The sequence below is a fragment of the Psittacula echo genome (assembly GCF_963264785.1).
Source record: "Psittacula echo genome assembly, chromosome: 7".
Classification (NCBI taxonomy): domain Eukaryota; kingdom Metazoa; phylum Chordata; class Aves; order Psittaciformes; family Psittacidae; genus Psittacula; species Psittacula echo.
The window spans coordinates 57,442,805-57,465,199 of NC_137740.1; the positions used below are offsets into that span (position 1 = coordinate 57,442,805).

A 22,395-nucleotide genomic window follows, 5' to 3' on the forward strand; every position below is an offset into this window, starting at 1 on the left:
AACCTCACGTCCTTGGAAAAGGTGTAAAATGGGGAAAGGGCTTAAAAAGCCTTCAGGATTGAGGGAATAATTGGGCTTTAGAGCTCAGACATTTAGGTTTTTGCAACAATGTAGCAGAAGTTTTAGATTGCAGGTGCTTTTCATGTGGGATGATCAGGACCCTTTTAAATGGTTCAAAATCAGCTTCTCAAAATTAGACACTGCTGTAATTGTTCAGTAGCTTTGAAAATGCAAACCTCTCTTACTTATAATAGCCTTTACTCCTACTAGACACTTCATTGAAAGAAAGCTATGCTGTCAAGGAAAGACTGCACAAAGATGCTGGCAAGAACATAAGAACCTACATACTAACCAAAGTATCGCTAATAGCTCACTGGTTAGCACAAGATAGAGAAGTAGGTGCTCTTGGCATTCAGATTTTGGCATTGTTGCCTTTTTGTTTGGACTTTATCACATTAGCCACCCATAAAGTGAGTAGAATAGTACTACCTTGCAGCAACTATGCAAAGCTAACCCAGAGCTTGTTAAATGAAAGGTGCAATGGAAAAATGATACATTAATAATACATGTGCCTAAGTTTTATTGTTTGCCTTAAGGAAGGTAGAAGGGAGTCCAAGATTTCATGGGCAGTATTCATAATACATGATTTTCCATAAACAGATTTGTTTTGTGCTGAAGGTATGATGCAAACGTACAAATGCACCAAAGAGTTTATAAGAGCTAGTAGTGGTCCCAACCCTATTTCCATTTCCATGTAAATGCCTACTTGATAAGACTGGGGCAAAGGGAGTTGTAAATGTGTTTAAATACATGTATGTATATATGTGTGTGTGTATGTGTACAAGCAAATACAGAGAGAGATGTGTATAAGCACATATATTTGTGTGTGTATACAAATACAGACAGCTAGGCACGCATACCTGGTTGATATGGCTGAAGTGAAAAACGGAACTGTGCAAGATCATACCTGCACAGGGAAGGACCTTAATTATTACTCTTGATCACTGTTTTGTGTAACTTGCTGGGGATCCTGTTCAGTGGATCAGGGCTGCTGGGGCTTCTGAATTTACTTGCAGCTACTTTTAACAGGCTGATGCTCTGCAACTCACATAGGTGACCTTCACAAGTCAAGTAAACTCAACTATTAAGTTGCATAATGAGATAACTGTCCTGCCTGTTGCCAATGTCTTTCTATGTGTCTATGCACATTGTACTTTGGCTGAGTGAGTCTGAGACCAAAAGTATCTACACACAGAGTAAATTATTCTGCGCTTTAAAACTATGGCAAGTGTGATAGAGGCTCCTGCAGCTCTTTGTGAACTGGTATTGAATGGTCTCACAGGGAAGAGTAATTGGAATGTTAATTTACAATGCAAATATGTAATTTATTTTCTTTGAGGCTGCAAAGGTCCCTCAAGTATAATGGGGTTTATACTATATTTTTATGTGTGACATAGCATTTTCCTTAGGTCTTGTTGTTACATCTGGGGAAAAAAAAAAGCTAATGAAAAGGCAGAGGTTTATTATTATTACTATTATTTGCCGTAAAGCAATAATAGTCTGAAGATCTTTGGCTGCTAACTTCAGTGGCAAATGGGATATTGCGTGAGAGAGGATACACATTTTCCAGTTCTTCAAGGAAAAGAAAATAAAGGAATCCCTGGCTTTGTTCTTTGTTTCCCTATATGGAGGATGCAGAGCAGCCTGAATGCCCTTCTGCTTCTTCCACCTGTTCTCGAGTTTTCCCAGGTTCATCTGAAGTACTTATCTGCAAGTTGAAAACAAGATTGTATTAAAGTACAGAAGTACATGTATTCATTATTCTGGGGATGGGATTTAATTGGTGTCTGTTTTCAAAAGAATTTACCACTTACAGATTGTCGTGGTTTAAGCCCAGGCCGTAAATCAGAACCACGCAGTCCACTTCCCCCCCCACCTTTCTTCCCTCCGCTCCTGGAGGGACGGGGAGGACAATCAAAAGAATGCAACTCCCATGGGTTGAGATAAGAACAGTTTAATAACTAGGGTATAACACAAATCACTACTGCTACCACTAATAGTAATAATGATAAAGGAAATAACAAGGAAGAGAATACAACCGCTCACCAACCGGTACCTCACCCCCACCCTGCTTTGATCCAGCCCTTCCGGGAACTCTCCATTCTACATCCTGGGCATGACGTGCTATGGTATGGAATACCTCTTTGGCTAGTTTGGGTCAGGTGTCCTGTCCCTGCTTCCTCCCAGCTTCTCCTCCTCCCTGGCAGAGCATGAGACTCACAAAGTCCTTGGTCAGGGTAAACATTCTGACCCACAACTGAAAACATCGGCTTTATCAGTATTATTCCCAGGTCGAAAGTCAAAACACAGCACTGCACCAGTAGAAAAAATGACTGCTACTGCTAAACCAGGACAGTATCCACCCCTTATTCCATACCATTCATGTCATGCTCAGATCCCACATTTTCAATATACCATCACTTGTAACAGTCTTTCAGAGCAGGAGAGGCCCATTGCAAAGTCCACCCCTCGATCATGAGTCCATCTCTATGTTGCTTCTCTGCCCTGATGGCCTGAAGTGTCATGGGCCCATCAGGCTCAAAATAATTCACCCTCCCCTGCAGCAGTCTCTGCAACTTGTCGTCGGGGACTCCACACAGCTGCCTTCCATCTCCGACGCTTCCAAAGCACTGGAGGGGCCCAGTGGATTAGATACTCGCCCATACTGTCCCACACACCATGACACTCATGGCTGTCCAGCCTTGGGGAAAACCTCTCGGTCCCCCTGTATTGTCTAAACCCAGACAAGACCCAAACCTGACTCTGCTTAACTCTCGGGATCAGACAAAATGGTCGTGGGTAGAACACACTTTGTGTGTGTGCCAACATGGTGATCCCCATCACAATCAGCAGGCAGGTTCCAAGGGTACCCAAAGGCCATTCAAAACCTTCAAAACTCTCAAATGCTGCTGCTGTACTTGTCACTGGGGCTGGTGTAGCTGTTGTGCTTGAAGGCTTTCTCACCACCAGCTTCTCTTTTTCTGAGTCCAGATCTTCCTCCTCTGCCTTGCTGGAAAGCGCTGCGGGGTCTCCTGCATCCTCCTGCGGCTCAGGCTCACGGGGCTCGGCGGGCGGCTGCTGGGGGATGCTCTCGGCCGCCGCGGGGCTGGGCTCGGCTGTGGGGCTCGGCTCCTCCGCCGCCTCCTCCCGCTGCTCGGCAGCTGCCTCCTTCCCTTCCTCGGCAGCCGCCTCCTTCCCGGCCTCCGGCCCCGCTCCCGCCGCCGCTTGGTCCCCGGGGCCGCTCTCCCGGGCCGCTTCGGCCGCCGCCGGCTCCCGGGGCCGCTCCCCCTCAGCTCCCTGCAGCCTCACAAAGACGGACGCGAGGACGAGGGCCAGGACGGTGAAGAGCAGCGGGACGGCCACGTACAAGTCCACGGCCACGTCCATCCCGCCCTGCTGCCGGAGCCCCCCCGTATCGCAAGCCATTACCATAAAGCTACTGAGTCCGTTCGGTTCATGATGTTGGGCTCCATTTAAAATCGTTCTTCTTCCGGGTCACATGATAGAGAGGGCTTACAATCGAACTGTAATTTGGGATGTGCATTCTCCAGAACCCCAGAGCACCCAAGAAAGCTTGTGTTTCTTTCTTATTAGTTGGTGGAGACATTGCTGTTATTTTGTTGATCACATCTGTAGGGATCTGGCGACGTCCATCTTGCCATTTTATAAAGATGTAAGCAGTCAAACTGTTTTATCTATGTTAAACTTTGAAAAGTCTAAGTACTTGTTTTGGAGGCAAAATGGAAATTGAGCTCTTGGAAAAAACTTATATGGAAGCCAAGCAAAGGTCTGGTGGTAAACTTTACAATGATTAGTATTATATATAGCCATTAGGTTCTGGCAGCTGGTCATTTAGAGAAAGAGTTTCGATATGACCACAGGATTTAGGAGGCCACATCCTATTAAAACTCATTTTGCATTTGGTTTCCAAGGTAATTTTGAACAATCTCATTCCAGAGGTTTAATTGACAGGGGTGTGATGAACAGTTAAAAAGCCACGAACCCATCATTAGAATTGTTGCTGTGACTGACAATCTCAAGAGAGAAGTTAAGGAACACAAAGCCTGGCACTGGTGGCAGGCTACTGTGAACAGCTGCCGGCTGCTGCCAGCATGGAGCAGGGGTGAGGGAACACGTCTTCCAAGAGTGATAGTACTGGCAGCAGCTAGAGCAAGGATGGGAGAATTCCAGCATTTTCCATTCCTGGTTTTCTGACTGCATCCTTAGTGCTTCTCATTCCTCCTCCCATGGAAGACAGATCCAAATCCTTTACCTACTCTGTTGAAAGTCTCACTTGCCTCATGGTACAGTTCCACATGGTCTGCCAAAGGTTGACAAAGCAGCTTTCAGTGTCTATCATTCATCCAGAATCTTCCACAACCTTAACACACTCTCAAACATATCCCTTTATCCGGGACAGTGAGTGTAATTCCTTCAACTGACTATTAAATTAGGATCCAGTTGCCAAAATCATGAACATCATTTGCCAGTTTAGATGTTCGAGGTTAACCTGCCTTTTTCCTAGTTGCTACTCTAGAGTGCATCATCTAAAGCTGGTGTCATCTGTCTGCCCGCATGTTAGATACCTTTGGGCTCCTCCTGAGGCATTAGAAGACTATATTGAGTCAACTCTGTGGAACATTTCTGTAGCAGCTACTATGATCGTATAACAAGGATATAGTGGTACTTCCATGGTGTTTCACACACTGACAAATGGCTGAAATTGAGAAACCTGTGAGTCAGTTGTAAGCCAATAATCATCCTATTGATCTAAGAAGAGAGAAGTCCCTTCACTCCTAAAAGAGGAGACTACAGTTTTCTGTTGTGCTTATGAGGGCTGTATAGAGACTTGTGTTATCTGCTTGTAATGCTAAATAGCACCCTATGGTTCAATAGCCTTTTTTGTGGGATGACATTTTGGGGCATCAGTGGCATGGCATCAGCTTTAGTCCAAAGAATGTAGTAGCTGCTGTCTACCAAAACTTACTATCACCTTCCTCCTCTTCATAGTTTGGTGCCTGGGGTCCTGTGACTTGTCACAGCTATCAGAGTTACATTCCCTCACACACTTAGTAACTGTTACACATAAAGAATGGTATTGCTTTGACTAAAACCCCTATTTAAATACAGTGATGTATTTTCATTTTTAAAAATTCTTCCAAGCTTTCTCTGTAGTATAACTGGTACAATAATGTGATATGCAAAAGGAACAGAGGTAGTTACTTGTTAAAAGAAGATTTTTAAAAGCCCATCACACATGCTGTGGCATTTTAATTTGCTATGAAACTCTTTACTTCTGTAAATTACAGCAGATGTTAAGTGAGTTTCCCTAGAATATTAATATGACTGTGCTGCATGCAAAAAGAACAGATTTCAGGAAAAATAAAAAATCACTATATCATTCCAATGTGTTAGATAAAAAGAAACTGATGTGCTCAGTGGTTTATGGATAGGAAGTGGAACAGTAGAGGAAGGTGTCATTTGTAATTAAAACTCCTAAAACCACAGTGAAGGAGACTCATGTCCAAAGGTGCCAAAGAATATTCTAAATTTTCTGTTTGTTTCGTGTCTTTTAATGATTACTGCTTTATTCTAGCATGAAAGCATTTGGATCTGATACTTAACACTCTTCCTCTGTGTATTCAGAGAGATTAGTGCAAAGGCTGTATCGGTCCTGCAGCAATATGAATGAAAGTGATTTGTCTGATACACTCATGGCACAGCATCACTGCTAGAAAAAATGAGGAACATTCTACATAGGTCAAGCACCTGCAAACTGAGCTAGAAAGAACAATGTATGGACAAATCCAGTGTAACTATTAGTATCACTTACCTAGATAGGCAATATTCCTTAAAAGCCTTACTCATAAATATATGGGGTAAAAAACAATTGTGGAGGCAAGAAATTTAAGGCAGCTCTCTGAAGTAGAGGAAGAATCTACAATACCTTACAGATCTCACTCCAGTCTCCTTGGCCTCCTTTGTTGACAGCACGGACTTTCAACAGGTATCCTGTATTTGGATCCAAATTATGTATCTCAAGGTTCTGCTGCTGTATTTTGCTTAGCTGGCCAGCTAGTTGTGTCTGGACAACATTATCATGACTAGTTCCAGCAACTTCATAAAACTCTACCTCAAAGAAGTCCACCTCTTCCATGGGACAAGTCCAGTAAATCTGTGAAGAGAAAAAAATCTGTAGTACACAATTAAGTCCTCTTTATTTTTGCTTATTTTAATTTTTACTTTTTTTGGAAGCCCTTGTGCAGCAGATTTTATTTTTGAAATGCCATTGCAGCTGATATTTCAACTATAGCATGAGATATATGTGGAAGATGTGTAGTTTGTCCTCTTACTTGGAAAATGCTAAGCTTCCTTCTGGGAATTTCCTAGTACCCTTTTCTGACACACTAAAAGTAATGCAGACTGATGGCAGTCAGCACTTTACAGCATTCACTTAGGATCCTACGCAACTGGCATCCTGGCATCTATGCAACCAGCATCCATGAAATGTAACATGAGAAAAATGATACAGATATGACGTTATCACATTGAAGGCCAAGACTAGGAAAGAATTATTTAATCTGGCATACAGATACTTAAATACAAACATGGTACATCTGTTTCTTTCTGCACCAGACTTCCCATGTAACATATTTCTATCACATATATAACGATCCTATTGACTACAGTAGGAATGCAATACCATTCAATTTGCGCTTCAGTTTATCTCAAAAGGCGAGTTTGGAACGCATTGTCTTCTACAGATGCAATATTTGAACTGATAGCGTAGTCTTGATTACTCAGACTTGCATGGGTTCAAACTCTATACCAGCCTGAAAATATAACAGCCTCTTGTACATATTTAGGATTTCTTAATGGCTTACTTTGGCAGACCTCGAGTAAACAACAGTGCGGTATATGAGCACAAATCCTGGGACTGGGACTGAGTCACTGTCTATAGGTTGTGGACTTGAATCTTTAACAATCTGATATTTTCTCTTTTTTCCTGGAGTTTCACAAGCTGTATCCTTGTACATGCACACACTTTCTTACTCTGTGTAGGATGACTGGAAGGGTTAGAGTTTGGTCTTCTGAGAGTGTCTTTCGACAGTACAGCTAAATCAAACAAGGAATTTGAAGATGAGCTTTGGAAAAATATTCTTTGCTTGGATACTTGAGTACTTGAGGCACCCCCTTGAACCGCTGTCTCTGAGTTAAAAGAATAGGGATATTTTTCTGCTTCATTTTCTGACTTCATTATTCCAATAAGGGATGGAACAAGTCCCTGTAAAACAGAGACCATTTCATCAAAGTTGAGGTGAATTTTGCTTAAGGGATCTTCTCTTAGACGTGGACTAGGTTGGAAAATGGAAGGAACTGTATTTTCTATTTCTTTCACTAAGCAGTGTGCAGATTGCAGAAATACAACTTTGATTTCCTCCTCAAGAGCTGCTTTACAGTATTGAATAAGGCCATCCATATATGACAGCTGGCTGGACGTATAGTTTATGTAGTCTGAAAATTCTTTCTGTTTTTTAAGTTCAATGTTTTCAAGCAACTCCATCATCTCCTTTCCTTGTTGATGAAGAACCGTACTTAGTTTCAAGAATCCATTTCTGATCTCCTTTCTTTTGGTGTCCTTATAGGTCTTGAATTTAGACTGAAGGCAAAGACAAGGCTGTTGTAGGAAACTGGCCTCATGGAAAGGGAAAATGATGCATCCCTTCTCCTCCCATCCATTTAACTGGATCCATTTAACCATCCATTTAACCCATTTAACTGGAACACAAGAGGTTCCACTTAAATTTGGGAAGAAACTTCTTCTCAGTGAGGGTGATGGAACACTGGAACAGGCTGCCCAGGGTGGTTGTGGAGTCTCCTTCTCTGGAGACATTCAAAACTCGCCTGGATGCCTTCCTGTGTAACATCATCTAGGTGTTCCTGCTGCGGCAGGGGGATTGGACTAGATGATCTTTTGAGGTCCCTTCCAATTCCTGATGTTCTGTGATTCTGTGATTCTGTGAATTTATTTTTTGACAGGATAACTTCCATTAGATCATTGTCAATTCCTTGGCGTACTGTAAGAAAAAGTAAAATCAAGTCAGTAGTTCCAAATTCAGGTTAAAATGCAGTGGTTGCAAGAGGCAGAATGATAGATTTTAGCTTAAAAAACTTGTAGAATGTTTAGTAGAACATGGGACAAGAATAAGAATTCTGGTTTTTTCTTCTTCTCTCTACTGCTAGTAAGCCGTGTGGGAAATTGTTTGGGTTAAAATATTCATGTTTGGGTATAGAAAATTTGCCATTTACTTACTACTTTATTATTATTTCCTCATTCAAATTTATCTCCCCCAAAATGGGCTTGATAATTTTTACTTCATTACATGGGAAATCCTGAAGCTTGATTTATTGTAGCTTTCTATTGGCTTTCAAAATTCACTATGCCAGTATGAAATTAAAATGATGACAGCAAATGTGCCCACATTATGTCTGTGGCTGATGGTATATTCCTCTGATGGCTGTTATGTGAAGGTGTGATTAACTCTTCTGACACTAAAATTTGTCAGCTGTAGAAGAACAGAAGCAAACATATCAAAGGCTGACTATACATTCCAGTGCCATTCAGCTAACATTAGGAAGCAATGTCACGTTACAAAATCCTGCACACATATTCTACATCCCTCTTCTCAAATTTAAGACAGTTGCAAACTGGAGAATTTAATGCTTCCAGCTTTTTTGTACTGTGCATGGTTCACTTTTACCTTTCTGAATGTTGTTTTCCATGCAAATTCGTTACGCACCCAACATCTGTGAAATTACATGCAAAGATCAAAATTAGAAGAAATCTGTAAAATCCTAGTGTTCAGCCCCTTAGTTGCTATGGATGCAGTCTTACTTAAAAGGAATGGATTGCTGTGTTACCTCAGAAGAACATGACTGCTTTGCCTCTTAGTCAGCATGGGCAGAAGCATAAAACTGAGGAGGGAGAACTCTTCTTCAAGCGTATATTTCTGATTAAAAAATACTCATCATCTATCCTGCAGATGTAATTCTGTTTATTCCATGCTGGGTCTTGCAGGAGGAAATGAAGGTTCCCCTCCCTTAGTAGTAGAATAGTTAGAGTTAGAAAGGACTTTATGATCATCTAGTTTGAACCGCCTGCAATGGGCAGGAACGCCTCACTCTAGAGCATGTTGCCCAAGACTGTCCAACCTGGCCTTGAACACTGCCAGGGATGGAGCATTTACCACTTCTTTGGGCAACCTGTTCCAGTGAAATGCACATTTGTGTTCCCATCCCACAGGCAGATTCTTCATTCTCTAATAGTTGAGTCTGGTTCACGATGCCACAGTTATGGGCTTGTTCTTTTTGTATTTCTACAGTGGGAACACACCACCTTTCTGATCCTCATGCTGTGCAGAGAATTAATATAGGTTGTCGACCTTAGTTAAGGTTTTTTCCTTGAGGAGGTATGGGGAAGTTTGAAAAGCATCAGAAATACATGCCTTTTGTAAATGCTTCAATTGTACCAAAGAGGGAAGTAGCCTCTCTTGAACACACGACTCCCAAGGGAATAACCTTATGATTGTTGTGCAGTGAGCTCTTGCAGAACCCACAGATCAGTTTGTGGTCATCCAGACAGTATTCAGAGAGGGCCGAGTTGTTGTGCAGTAAGCAGCGCCACTGTTCATTATCTTTGTGATGTATCACAGTATCACAGTATGTTAGAGATTGGAAGGGACCTCAAAAGATCATCTAGTCCAATCCCCCTGCCAGAGCAGGAATACCTAGATAAGGTTACACAGGAATGTGTCCAGGCAGGTTTTGAATGTCTCCAGAGAAGGAGACTCCACAACCTCCCTGGGCAGCCTGTTCCAGTGTTCTGTCACTCTCACTGAGAAGAAGTTTCTTCTCAAGTTTAAGTGGAACCTCTTGTGTTCCAGTTTGTACCTATTACCCCTTGTCCTATCATTGTTTGCCATTGAGAAGAGCCTGGCTCCATCCTCATGACACTCCCCCTTTATATATTTATATACACTAATAAGGTCCCCCCGCAGTCTCCTCTTCTCCAAACTATAGAGACCCAGCTCCCTCAGCCTTTCCTCATAAGGGAGATGCTCCACTCCCTTAATCATCTTTGTCGCCCTGCGCTGGACTCTCTCCAGCAGGTCCCTGTCCTTCTTGAACTGAGGGGCCCAGAACTGGACACAATATTCCAGATGCGGTCTCACCAGGGCAGAGTAGAGGGGAAGGAGGACCTCTCTCAACCTACTGACCACCCCTCTTCTAATACACCCCAGGATGCCATTGGCCTTCTTGGCCACAAGGGCACAGTGTTGGCTCATGGTCATCCTGCCATCCACTAGGACCCCCAGGTCCCTCTCCCCTACACTACTCTCTAACAGGTCGTTCCCCAACCTATATTGGAACCTGGGGTTGTTCCTGCCCAGATGCAGGACTCTACACTTTCCCTTGTTATATTTCATCAAGTTTCTCCCTGCCCAACTCTCCAGCCTGTCCAGGTCTCGCTGGATGGCAGCACAGCCTTCTGGCGTGTCAGCCACTCCTCCCAGCTTAGTGTCATCAGCAAACTTGCTGACAGTACACTCAATTCCCTCATCTAAATCATTGATGAAGATATTAAATAATACTGGTCCCAATACTGACCCTTGAGGCACTCCACTAGATACAGGCCTCCAACTGGACTCCGCCCCATAGACTACAACTCTCTGGCTTCTGTCCTTCAACCAGTTCACGGTCCACCTCACTACCTGATCATCCAGACCACACTTCCTCAATTTAGCTATGAGGATGCTGTGGGAGACTGTGTCAAATGCTTTGCTGAAGTCAAGGTAGACCACATCCACCGCTCTGCCATCATCCATCCACCGTGTTATTTCCTCATAAAAGGCTATGAGGTTGGTCAAGCATGACTTCCCCTTGGTAAAGCCATGTTGACTGCCCCTCATAACCCTGTTATCCTTGACATGCCTTAAGATGGCATCAAGGATAAGGTGTTCCATCACTTTCCCAGGGATGGAGGTGAGGCTGACCGGTCTATAGTTACCCGGGTCCTCCTTCTTGCCCTTTTTGAAGACTGGAGTGACATTTGCTTTCCTCCAGTCCTCAGGCACCTCTCCCGTTTCCCAAGACTTGGTAAAGATGATGGAGAGTGGTCTAGCAATGACTTCCGCCAGTTCCCTCAGCACCCGCGGGTGCATCCCATCTGGACCCATGGATTTATGGATGTCCAGATTGCTCAACTGGTCTCTAACCCATTCCTCATCGACTAAGGCAAACCGCTCCAGTGACCTAACTTCATCTGAGGTCTCAGGAGTACAGGGCTCTTCAGGACTGCCTCCGGCAGAGTAGACTGAAACAAAGAAGGCATTCAATAACTCTGCCATCTCTGTATCTTCTGTCACCAGGGCACCCATCCCGTTCACCAGTGGGCCAACCTTGCCTCTGGTGTTAGTTTTATCAGCTATGTATTTGAAAAAGCTCTTTCTGTTGTCCTTGACCCCTCTGGCCAGATTTAATTCTAAGGAGGCCTTAGCCATCCTAGCTGCCTTCCTACATCCTCTAGCAGCAGCCTTATATTCCTCCCGAGTGGCCAGCCCCTCCTTCCATGACCTATAAACTCTCCTCTTCCACTTGAGCATACCCAGCAGTTCCTTATTTAGCCACGCAGGTCTCCTGGCCCTCTTCCTTGACTTCCTACGTGTTGGGATGCTCTGCTCTTGAGCTCGGAATAAGCAATTCTTGAATGCCAACCAACTATCTTGGGCCCCTTTACCTTCAAGCAGCCTTGCCCATGGGACTTCCCCTAGCAATTGCTTGAAAAGGCCAAAGTTTGCCCTGCTGAAGTCCAGGGTTGCAATTCTACTTGCTATTGTATTGACCCTACCACACAAGATCCTGAATTCCACCATCTTGTGGTCGCTGCAACCAAGGCAGCCCTCAACCTTTACTGCTTCGACCAGCCCCTCCTTGTTAGTGAGGATGAGATCCAGCAGCGCTCCTCTCCTGGTTGGCTCATCCACCATTTGGATGAGGAAGTTATCATCCATACACTGGAGGAACCTCCTGGACTGTGGCTGGGTTGCTGAGTAGTCCTTCCAGCAAACATCAGGGAAATTAAAATCCCCCACGATGACCACGTCCTGTGACTGTGAGGCCGCTCTCAGCTGCCTGTAGAAGGCCTCGTCAACTTCCTCACCCTGATCTGGTGGCCTGTAACAGACACCCACAACAGTATCACCCCTGCCAGCCTGCCCCTTAATTCTCACCCACAGACTCTCAACTCGCTCATCCCCTGTTCCTGGACAGAGCTCAGTACATTGCAGCTGCTCTCGCACATAAAGAGCAACCCCACCACCCCGCCTGGCTGGCCTGTCTTTCCTGAAAAGGACATAGCCCTCCATGACTATATTCCAGTCATGTGAGCTGTCCCACCACGTCTCTGTAATTGCCACCAGATCATAATCTCCTGACTTAACACAGGTCTCCAACTCCTCCTGCTTATTTCCCATGCTGCACGCATTGGTGTATAGGCATTTCAAGGAGGGAGCTGAGCTCACCAATTTCACCCTAGGATTATAGGAGGCCTCCCAGTCTTCATTAATCCTAGAGTGCTGCCCCACTGGGGCAAGCCCAGTTACAACCCCATCCCCCTTCGAATCTAGTTTAAAGCTCTCCAAATGAGCCCTGCTAATTCATGCCCCAGCATCCTTTTGCCTCTGTGAGTTAAAGTACTCTGGTTAAAATGTGGTCTTGAAGACTACACTTGTTGTGACTTAAATACAGACATTCGCTACAATTACTGATTCCGCATGTTCTACATCTTTTGGTTGCCACTCTTCTTCTCTCCTTGCAAGTTTCACAGTAGACTGGTCTTTCACTATGGTCAAACCTCCACCTCAGAAAGCCATGTCTGCGCATGTATTTCTTGGCTAGTTTTGCTCTGAGATAATTCTTCCTCAGCTGAATTTTATTTGCGTAGTCGAGGCAGTGTGCTTTGCTACACACTGGGCATAAGATGATATAAAAGTTTTCAGTTACTTCAGCTCTGGTCTTGCTTTTATTTATACACTTCTCACAAATGCAGTGTTTGCATGGCAGCATAAGTGGTTGGAGAAACAGCTCCTTACAGATTGGACAGGAAAGCTGGTCACGGAAAGTGTGGCTGGAGACATTCCTTTCTGTTGTAATGATGGACACCTTATTCCTAGTTCTGAATCTAGGAATGACTTCTTTTGACCTAAATAAAATAAGGAAAAAAGAAACAACAAACAACCCTAAGAACTCAGGCAAAAATATCGGAGTATTAGGGTACCACCTAAGACACAAAATCATAACATAAACAGTTCTGCTTTGCATACCAACTGTCCTTTTACTCTGACTGGATACTTCATTTAAATAAGGAAGAAACCATTTTTTTCTTTTCATTTTCACAATTATTTCACAGTATGTTAACATATAACAGACAGACATCTCAGTTATTGTAAATCTATATGAATTTGCTGAGTTATTGCTGGTGCCCAAATGAAAAGAAGAATACAGTTCGGTTTAGTACAGAGTGAAATGTGTTTTGTCTCCTTTTCTTTATATTTCTTAAAATGAAAACTACAAAGGAGTGAAGAAAAGCATTTAGTGAAATTCAAATTAAACCCTTTATTTTGTTTCAGAGGGTATTAAATTATTTACAACAACTTTGGCAATATATTTAGAATACTTTCTTTTTAATGAAAAATTAAGGCAATAGATGTCAAAATGTTTTTCTTATGCATTTTCAAGATGGAATATTTCCTCAAGAAATTAACACAACTGTTTCACCATTTCCAAAGAAGTTTTTAGGACAATTCTGCTTACTGTAGTAACAGACATTTACATATAATCATCCTAAGTTTTAGTCATGTAAAAAATCACTCACTTCTGAATTATTTCTGATTTCTAGAATGAACTAAACTTATTCTTAGTGTCAGTAGCAGCCTTATTATCACTGGTTATTTATATTACTTATATATAATATTTAAAAATATATATAATATATACAATATAAATATATATTATATATAATATAAATATATACAATATATAAATATATATTAATTAAGACATTCAGGTGGGGATTTACTATTATTATTATTATTTAATTTTAGATATGCTTTTTCAGGATATGCTAATCTCTGTTCTCTTCAAATCTTGATAGTCCTAACCTGCCTCCTAGCCTGTGGACACCATCCTTTTAAAAACAATACTAATTTTATAATGCCTCCTTGAATATTTTCTATAGCCTTGACAAGAGCATCATTATTCAAGGTGGACACCTTGTTTTTAGGCCTCCATGGTCTGGCTCTCTGCTGTGCTTTTCTTTAGCGTCCATGTTGATACTGCTTTGTTTTCTGCCTTCTCTCCTCCTATGTTCAACCATACTATCTGATTTTTCTGTCACTCTAAACAACAGTAAAAATCTCTAATAAACTAAAGAATAGAATTTTCTGTTGCTATAAGAATTCCTTCTGGTCTTCAAAGTTTACCTAGGTTGGAATTAACCATGCATTTCTAGAGATCCTGTCAATTCTTCTTGGTTTAGCCTGGAGCTCTTCTGATAACTTAATTTCATTTTTATCTTCTAAGACTATTAGTATACCTTCTTTCTGTTCTGTACCATTTCTTGAGCCTTTATAATTATTAGTCTCCTTGTTTTGATTATACCTGCTTCCTTCCGCTTTCAGTTAACAGCAGTTTTACTGCTCTTTTACTCCAGTTTTCCTTGTATTCTTGCCTGCAGCCTCCTTGCTACAAACACATCTCTGTTTTCTTCCTTGTTTTAAGTTTTTCTGTGCATCTTTCTTCTTGTCACTGTATAGGATTTACACTGTGAGAATCCATAAGCATAAGCCATTCATGGATTTTGTCTGGAAATCAGGTGGTCCTAATTACAAATGCAGTGATGTTCTGGAATGGTCTTTGCCTCAGAGTAATGAGCATAAGATTTAACTACCATCAAGGTAAAACTACTTTCTCTGTTTCTCAGAAGAACGATACCCTGTGGTTATTTGAAATAGCTTGAAGAACTCAACAGATGTATGTTTCTAAATGGCACACATCCATTAAGACATAATGTAAATTGGAACACACTAGAAATTAAAGAGTCCTTAACTACACTTACTGAACAAGTCCTGGTGTTCTTGGGTGATATGGTTTGTTGTCAGACCTGCAGCACCTGCTTTCATAATACTGACATTCTGTATTCTCTTCACTGCAGCAGCAGTATTTGCAGTCTGGGTCATTTGCACAAAAGCAGCAGCACCACCAGCAACTTGCATGTTCTGCAGATGAGCAGTGGCAGCACTGGCAAGTTTTGCCATTGTATGGGCATGGGAAACAGCTGCAGTTCTGCTCATCAGTAAACAAAAAGCGCCAACACAAGCAGCAATGTTCATTGCTACTGTGGCAAGTTTGGTAGTACCAGTTTAAACAGCTTGGCCAGATTGAAAAGGAATACCAATTTTCATCCATCCCTCTGTCATGTGTTCGGAAGGAAGTCCATTGATCATGTCAGCTGCTCTTCACACTACAGCATGAGCTCTGACTGTTGTGTCAAGCTCTGTGCCATGACAATGGGTTTCATTCTAATCAGGGAGTGATGTCACAGTGAAATATTCCAATAAGGAGACAGGCAGAATTTTATGCACAGGTGCCTGATATAGTGATTACATCATCTATACATCATGATAACTATAATTGTTCTTCCTTAATTCCTTGAAAGCATTTACATTATTCTTCATTAAGAAGGCTGTTCTCTTATTAGGACTACATGCTTCATAGCATTTTGTTGGCTCAACTGGGTGTTGTAAGCAAATCAGCTGAATCATGCCCTAACCTGAGACAGTGAGAGGTTTCTCATCAGGCCTCCATAAGACTTTAAGCATAACTAGCACACGTGAAAGGACCTTACACTTGAGCTGCATCTTGACGCAAATCTTTGTAACTGCCATAGTTATTTTAAGCCCTTGTCTGCCAGTGTTTACGCTGTTATGGCATTTGTTCCCCCAGGGTTTGAAGAAAAGAACTAGGCTTGGATTGTAGGTTCAGTGCTATTGCTCATTCGTTGTGGACATGCCTCTTTTTCCACTGATTCCATACGTGTTTCTTCCCCTTCCTTAAGCGGCCACTCAATGCAATATCAGACATATAATTTCAGTTATTAAGTTACTTTGTATGAGGCACCTTTTTCTTTCATTTAGTTGATTTATTCCAAGATTTATATAGCGTTTCTGTCTATAGATATGCTAATTTTAAATAAATATGAGAATAATGTAATGAATACATGAGTTTCCCAATATTGCATGTTTACTATAGTGCTTATATGTTAGTGCTTGGACTTGAAGGTTTTAAAGGTCTTTTCAAACCTAAATAATCCTATGATTATATAATGCTGAAAAAGGAAATCCACCCTCTAAGGGTTATCTGCAATTGACATCTCAGCTTGTTCTCTTATGTGAAACTGTTGACAGTGATATCTATATAGTGCATATTCAAGAATGCTGGCTTCTGTACTGTAACTAATTTTTTTCAAAATTTAGCAATCTGACCTGTGTTAATGTGTTTATGTGTAATGGGAAGTTACTAAGATAGGTCTTGATAGAGGTTATTGTAACAGCTCCTTTGAGCTCAAAGTCTGTTCTACCTAGAGAAATTATAATTTACTAATCAAGAGCTCTACAGACTGTAATGGCTGTGTCGTTATGTGTAACCATTTACATGATGGGCCATAATAGTTTCTTTGGAATAGTTATAGCCTATTATGTCAATTGGATTTTCATGCATAAGTACTAGATCTGTGTGCTGAAAGGCCTTCCATAGCATAACCTGGACCTTTAATGGATGTTATTTATCCATGTGTCTTTCCAGTTTAATCAATGGTAATGCTTTTTTTATTGTGCATATTTCATTTTGGGAATATTGAAAGACTTGAATTTGATCATTAGAAAAAAATGTAACTTGTGATGCTTGTCTGCTTTTCTTTTGCAAAACATGAATACATGTGAGGTATTTTGAGGAAGGAAAGGTTAGGGAATGAGGAAAGAAGCAAAAATTATGTTTTGCGTGCCATGTGCTGACACATGGACAATCTTCCATTTTGACATGATACAGAGTTTAATTAGTAATGTGTGCATATGGCATTCACAGCAACACGTTTATTTTTCTTGGTTTTCTGTGAATTGTGTTTTTCTGACGAGTCTTGGACAACTTTGTCTTCTGCCCCATATAATTTCCATAACTTATGTCCTTCTATCTTTAGTGCTCAGGTTTCTGCTTTATCAAACTACTTTCATCAACAGCCTCATTCCTGTGCTACTCCCAGTGTAAGTGGCCTTCTCTGTAATTCCCTGAAGGCATGCAGGCAGTTCTGAGATGGTCCCATTTTATTAATATGTTAATTCTGTAGCAGATATTGAAAGATCAGATCAGACTGGCTGCTGGAGAAGTCCAATTACATGCAATAGCTGCAGACAAACTGTCAAACCTTTAGTAGTGTTTACAGACATGTTCTCCCATGTCTTTGTTGTGGTTTGATGTGGTTGTCATGTTCACATAGTTCTCATGATGGCCAGGCTGTGATGGTGGTATACTTCACCTACAAATAAACTTGACCCTACAAAGTCAATCAAAACCCAACTGTATGAGAGAAAGCTACTTCCATTAGCTGTCAAATAAGTCAGCATAATATTTTCTACTTGGCAATTCATCCTGTTCTTTTTTGCAAGATAAGCTGATTGTTGTCTTTCTTTTCTTTCTTCCCCCTTTTTCCTCTACCTCCAGATACGTCACTGATATTTCTAATACTGATATTTCTAACACAAATTGAGATTTTACAGTGTCCATAAAGAAGCTTGAAGATCATATACTATTAGTGGCTTAACCCTTGACTAGTGTCTGTAGTAATACTACGTAAATCATGGATTGTTATTTATAAAAGTACTTTTTCTTTCCATATTTACACAGGTCACGAGAAAGTGCTCAAATTAGAGAAACAGAAACTAATGAAAATAATTATTTTTCTCTGTATTTTATACTCCTAGCACAGTCAAGTAATGCCTGACTCCATTGTTCTTTTCTATGGCTGCTAATTGTATCAAAGATTTCTTCCGGTGTGTCAATTCTGTCACTTTCTATGTAGAAAACCAGCAGAAAGCCTTCTGCTTCCAAGTGCTCCTAGAGGTAAAAGATAAGCTTGTGAGTCAGAGAGAGAAGGAACTGTTATCACCCTTAGGATGGGGAAGGAATGACCCTTCCTATAAAACCATGTAGTCCAGCAGGATTCACTCTCTAAAGGACAGGGTAGTTCTTTCAATAAGTTGCAGTGATTGAAGAGATTAACTGACTGCAGCGCATAGAAGTATCTGGTTTGGGGGAAAGTTTAGAATAAAATAGAAGCCTGACATGATACAACTCAAACCTGATGCATTCACACTTGAGAATTGCTTCTGAAAGCATTCATTCTGCCTAGCTGTGGCTTGCCCACAACAGGTATGAAGAGAAGGGAAAATACATCACTGTTCTTCATCAGAAAAATCTCTGTTTCTAGCTCCTTGCTTTCACCATGACTTTAAAACAGGTTAGAGGACACTTTCCTAGTAATGGGAATGCCTAAGAAATAGTGTGGTTTACAGTATTAATTTTTTCTTGTTTTCATGAGCTTCACTGATCCTCTTTCATTCAGCGCTTCACCCGTAGCCAAGTGACTACCTGTATGTTTCAAGCACCAGGAATATGTTGATGGCTCCTACTGAAAAAAGGCAGAGTTGATACACAAATCTCCACAATTGCTCTCCACCTCTTCAGAATAGAAAGTTTGAGATGGTTTAGATGATACGGAGGCACACTGGAGACAGCAGCCAGACTAGAACTGGAATGATGGTTTGCCATCAATATTAGCAGCTGCTAAACCAAAAGAGCAACAAACACATGGCAAACCTGAGTCTTCTTCATTGCTCTAAAGCTGTATAACAAGTATATCACACTGAGCTCCATATGTCTTTATGCACAGATAAAGAAATGGATGAAAATTAAAACTGTTTGAGAGGGAATGAGAAATATTGTATTTGGGAAGTATATGATTTGAGCCAGAGGGAAAACTAATAGGAGACAGTGCCAAAGGAATGAACTCACTAATGAAATTTTGTCTAATTCTTAATGAAAAAACTTAATTGATATCACATAGTAACACAATTAGCACCAGAAATATATAGCTAAGAACTGCCTATTATATTAACAATAATAATAAAATAATGCTGTATCACACTAAATAAACCTAACATTTTCAAAGTATCTGGGCCTAATAAAATTCACCCAAGGAATACAGAGAAATATCTGAAAGATTAACAGTGGTTTTAGGAGTTCCTTTCTGAGAACACATGAAAGATACTGGAAAAGGTACGGGGCTAGATGAAATTTCAGGTTACACAATTTAGAAGCAAATCTAAGAAATCTCATTTTGAATGAGAAGCATTTCCCACAGAATATGGGCTTATGAGTGCTTGCATGCCAGAGGAATCACAGCTTCTTCACACAGATCTCAAAGGTATTAAGTGAATTGCTGTAAAATGCTTTGAGAATCAATTTGTCATAGATATTAAGAAACTGTAACAGCATACTGTTACTATGGGTCTCCATCCATGGTATGATTCCTGCTATGTGAAACCTTGTTGTCTTATGTATCACTGTCACAACGTGAAACCTGTTGTTCTTTAGAACAAGTGAAAGTTTGGGCATTGTACACAATAGTTAGAAATACTGGGCATATATTATCTGTCTCTGCCTGATGCCACTCCAGCCCTCCTGTGCTTTGTCCTCCTCTGGGTGGCCACATGCATTTCCTCCCCTAGATGTGATTTTGTTGCTGCTGTGGCTCACTCAGTTCCCTGTCTGGGTGCTTTTTCTTTGGGCTCTGGCTTTTGGATCTTGATTCTTCCCAGAGTAAGGCGGTGTTCATCTCCTTAAGGTGGGGTGTGCCTGTGCAGCTATTGACACTGCGGAGAAGAAACTCAGATGTTTTGGCTTGAGCACTTCAGCTAAAGCAGCGTCAGAACAAATACAGCAGCTGCAAGCCAACACATTTAAAATCTGAGGCCATGCTGCGTTAAAAGGTGCTGGACTGCATGGTAAACAGCAGTCTGTGCTTACACACCAGCCAAACTTAAAGTAAGTTAAGTGAGTTTGTTTAAAAAGCAAAATCGTCTTTTTCTACTACAAAATTGGGAATTAATAGTACTGAGCTTGTTAATGCCAAATCTTTGTCCTGGTATGTAGCAATTCCGGTCTCTTAGGCGAGTTGGTGATTAGACATTTGCTCTCCTCAGGCTGTTCTCTTGGTGTATCTGCTTTCCTGAATATAGGACCTTGCTTCAGCCTCCTTTTTAGTCTATTTTTTATTCTTGTGTTAGTTCTCTGCTGGACATCCCCACTCCTCTCCTGATTAGCAGGCTCTAAACAGTAACTAGTGTATCAGGAGGTCCAGCTGAGCAGTGAAATATGTGTTAATAACTTGGCTCTACTTAAAAGGGAAAAATGAAGAAAGAGTAAAATCACTCTCGCACAGTGCCTAGGGGAAGAGGGGAAAATACAAATGAAGGGGATGGAGGTGAGAGGAAAGGCTTTATAAATTTAGGCAGTGTGTAGCATAGGGAATTAAAGCTGTGGTACGCAGAAGTCCCCTGCAGTCAGGGAAGGAGCGTAGCTTCCTCCTTCACCCCAGAAGTTTTTCCTTCTCACCAGCTGAGAAGGTTTATAATATATGCAACAGAAAAGTAAAATAAGTCCTTTTAAGAACAACTTGTGAAGAGGAAAAAGGGCTCCTGGCAAGGAAAACAAGTGTAAACACTTCATTTTTAATTGAAATCTGAAGACAGGGCTTGCTGCTTATATACCCCCTGCAGAGAGGATATCGTGTATGCCTGCCTACATGCACTGCAGTGGTGAAAAAGCTTGAGACAAGTTGCTTGCTATGTGTCTAAACTTGCAGCTGAATTAGTGCTGGAACTACTGTGCAACAGATTGTGTTGTGGATTTAAACCCAGCAATTGTGACAGAGTGTTACCCTTCAGGTTTATAAGTTTCATAGCAAGTTTCAGGCTTGCAGCTCTGCTTTTCACTCTTTATGACCCTGTGCTTGCTTACTTCTTGTGGTGAGTTGACCCTGGCTGGAGACCAGTGGCATCTAAGGTGCTCTATCACTCCTCTCCTCAACTGGACAGAGGGAGAGGAAATGTCATGAAAGGCTCTTGGGTCAAGATTAGGATAGGAAGAGATCATTTAGCAGTTACTGTCACTGGTAAAACAGACTCGACTTGGGGAAATTAATTTATTTCCAGTTTAATGAGAATAGAGTAATGAGAAATAAAATCAAATCTTACAACACTTTTCCACCCACCCCTCCCTTCTTTCTGGCTCAACTTTAGGCCCAGTTTTCTCTGCCTCCTACCCCCAGTAGCACAGGAGGATGGGGAATGGAGATTGCAGTCAGTTCATCACACACTGTCTTTGCTGCTCCATCCTGCTCAAGAGAGGACTTCTCATACTCTTTCCCTGCTCTAGCATGGGGTCCCTTCCATGGGAGACAGTCCTCCACGATCTTCTCCAGTGTGAATCCCTCCCAGGAGCTACAGCTCTTCATTACATGCTCCAGTGTGAGTCCCTCCCACAGGATGCATCCTGCAGGAACAGATTGCTCCATGATGGGTCCCCTGTGGGGTTATAGGTCCTGTCAGGGAACCTGCTCTAACATGGTGGGCTTTTGTCTCCACAGGGACAAAAGTCCTGCTAGGAGTCTGCTCCAGCACAGGCTTCCCATGGAGTCACAGTCTCCTTCAGCTATGCCCCTGCTCTGGTACGAGTTCCTCCCCAGGCTGCAGGTGGATACCTGTTCCACCATTAACTCCATAGTTTGCAAGTAGATACCTATTCCACCATTAACTCCAAAGGCTGCAGGTGGACATCTCCTCCGCCATTAACACCAGAGGCTGCAGGTGGATGTCTGTTTCACCATTAACACCAGAGGCTGCAGGTGGATGTCTGTTTCACCATTAACCTCCATGAGCTGCAGGTGTGTATTTGCTGCACCATTAACCTCCCCCGGCTGCAAGTGGATCTTTGTTTCACCATTAAGCTTCTTGGGCTGCAAGTGGATCTCTTCTCCATGGTGGATCTCCCCAGGTTGCATGGGGATCTCTGCTCCATGGTGGATCTCCCGAGGCTGAAGATGGATATCTGCTGTATCATAAATCTCTGTGGGCTGTGGGGGGAAAAGCTTGCCTCACCATGGTC

At 41.9% G+C, this 22,395-nt stretch overlaps 1 protein-coding gene across 1 annotated transcript; it reads right to left on the reverse strand.

Moving 5' to 3' along the window:
* Window positions 1-1,681: 1,681 nt before the first annotated feature.
* TRIM42 (tripartite motif containing 42) lies at window positions 1,682-15,585 on the reverse strand (the record flags this gene model as incomplete). The annotated part of the gene is made up of 7 exons (XM_080624048.1): window positions 1,682-1,768; window positions 6,008-6,235; window positions 6,945-7,066; window positions 7,114-7,839; window positions 9,591-9,768; window positions 12,817-13,321; window positions 15,236-15,585. The coding sequence occupies 7 exons, from the start codon at window positions 15,583-15,585 to the stop codon at window positions 1,682-1,684; spliced, it is 2,196 nt and encodes a 731-aa protein (XP_080480174.1).
* Window positions 15,586-22,395: the final 6,810 nt, after the last annotated feature.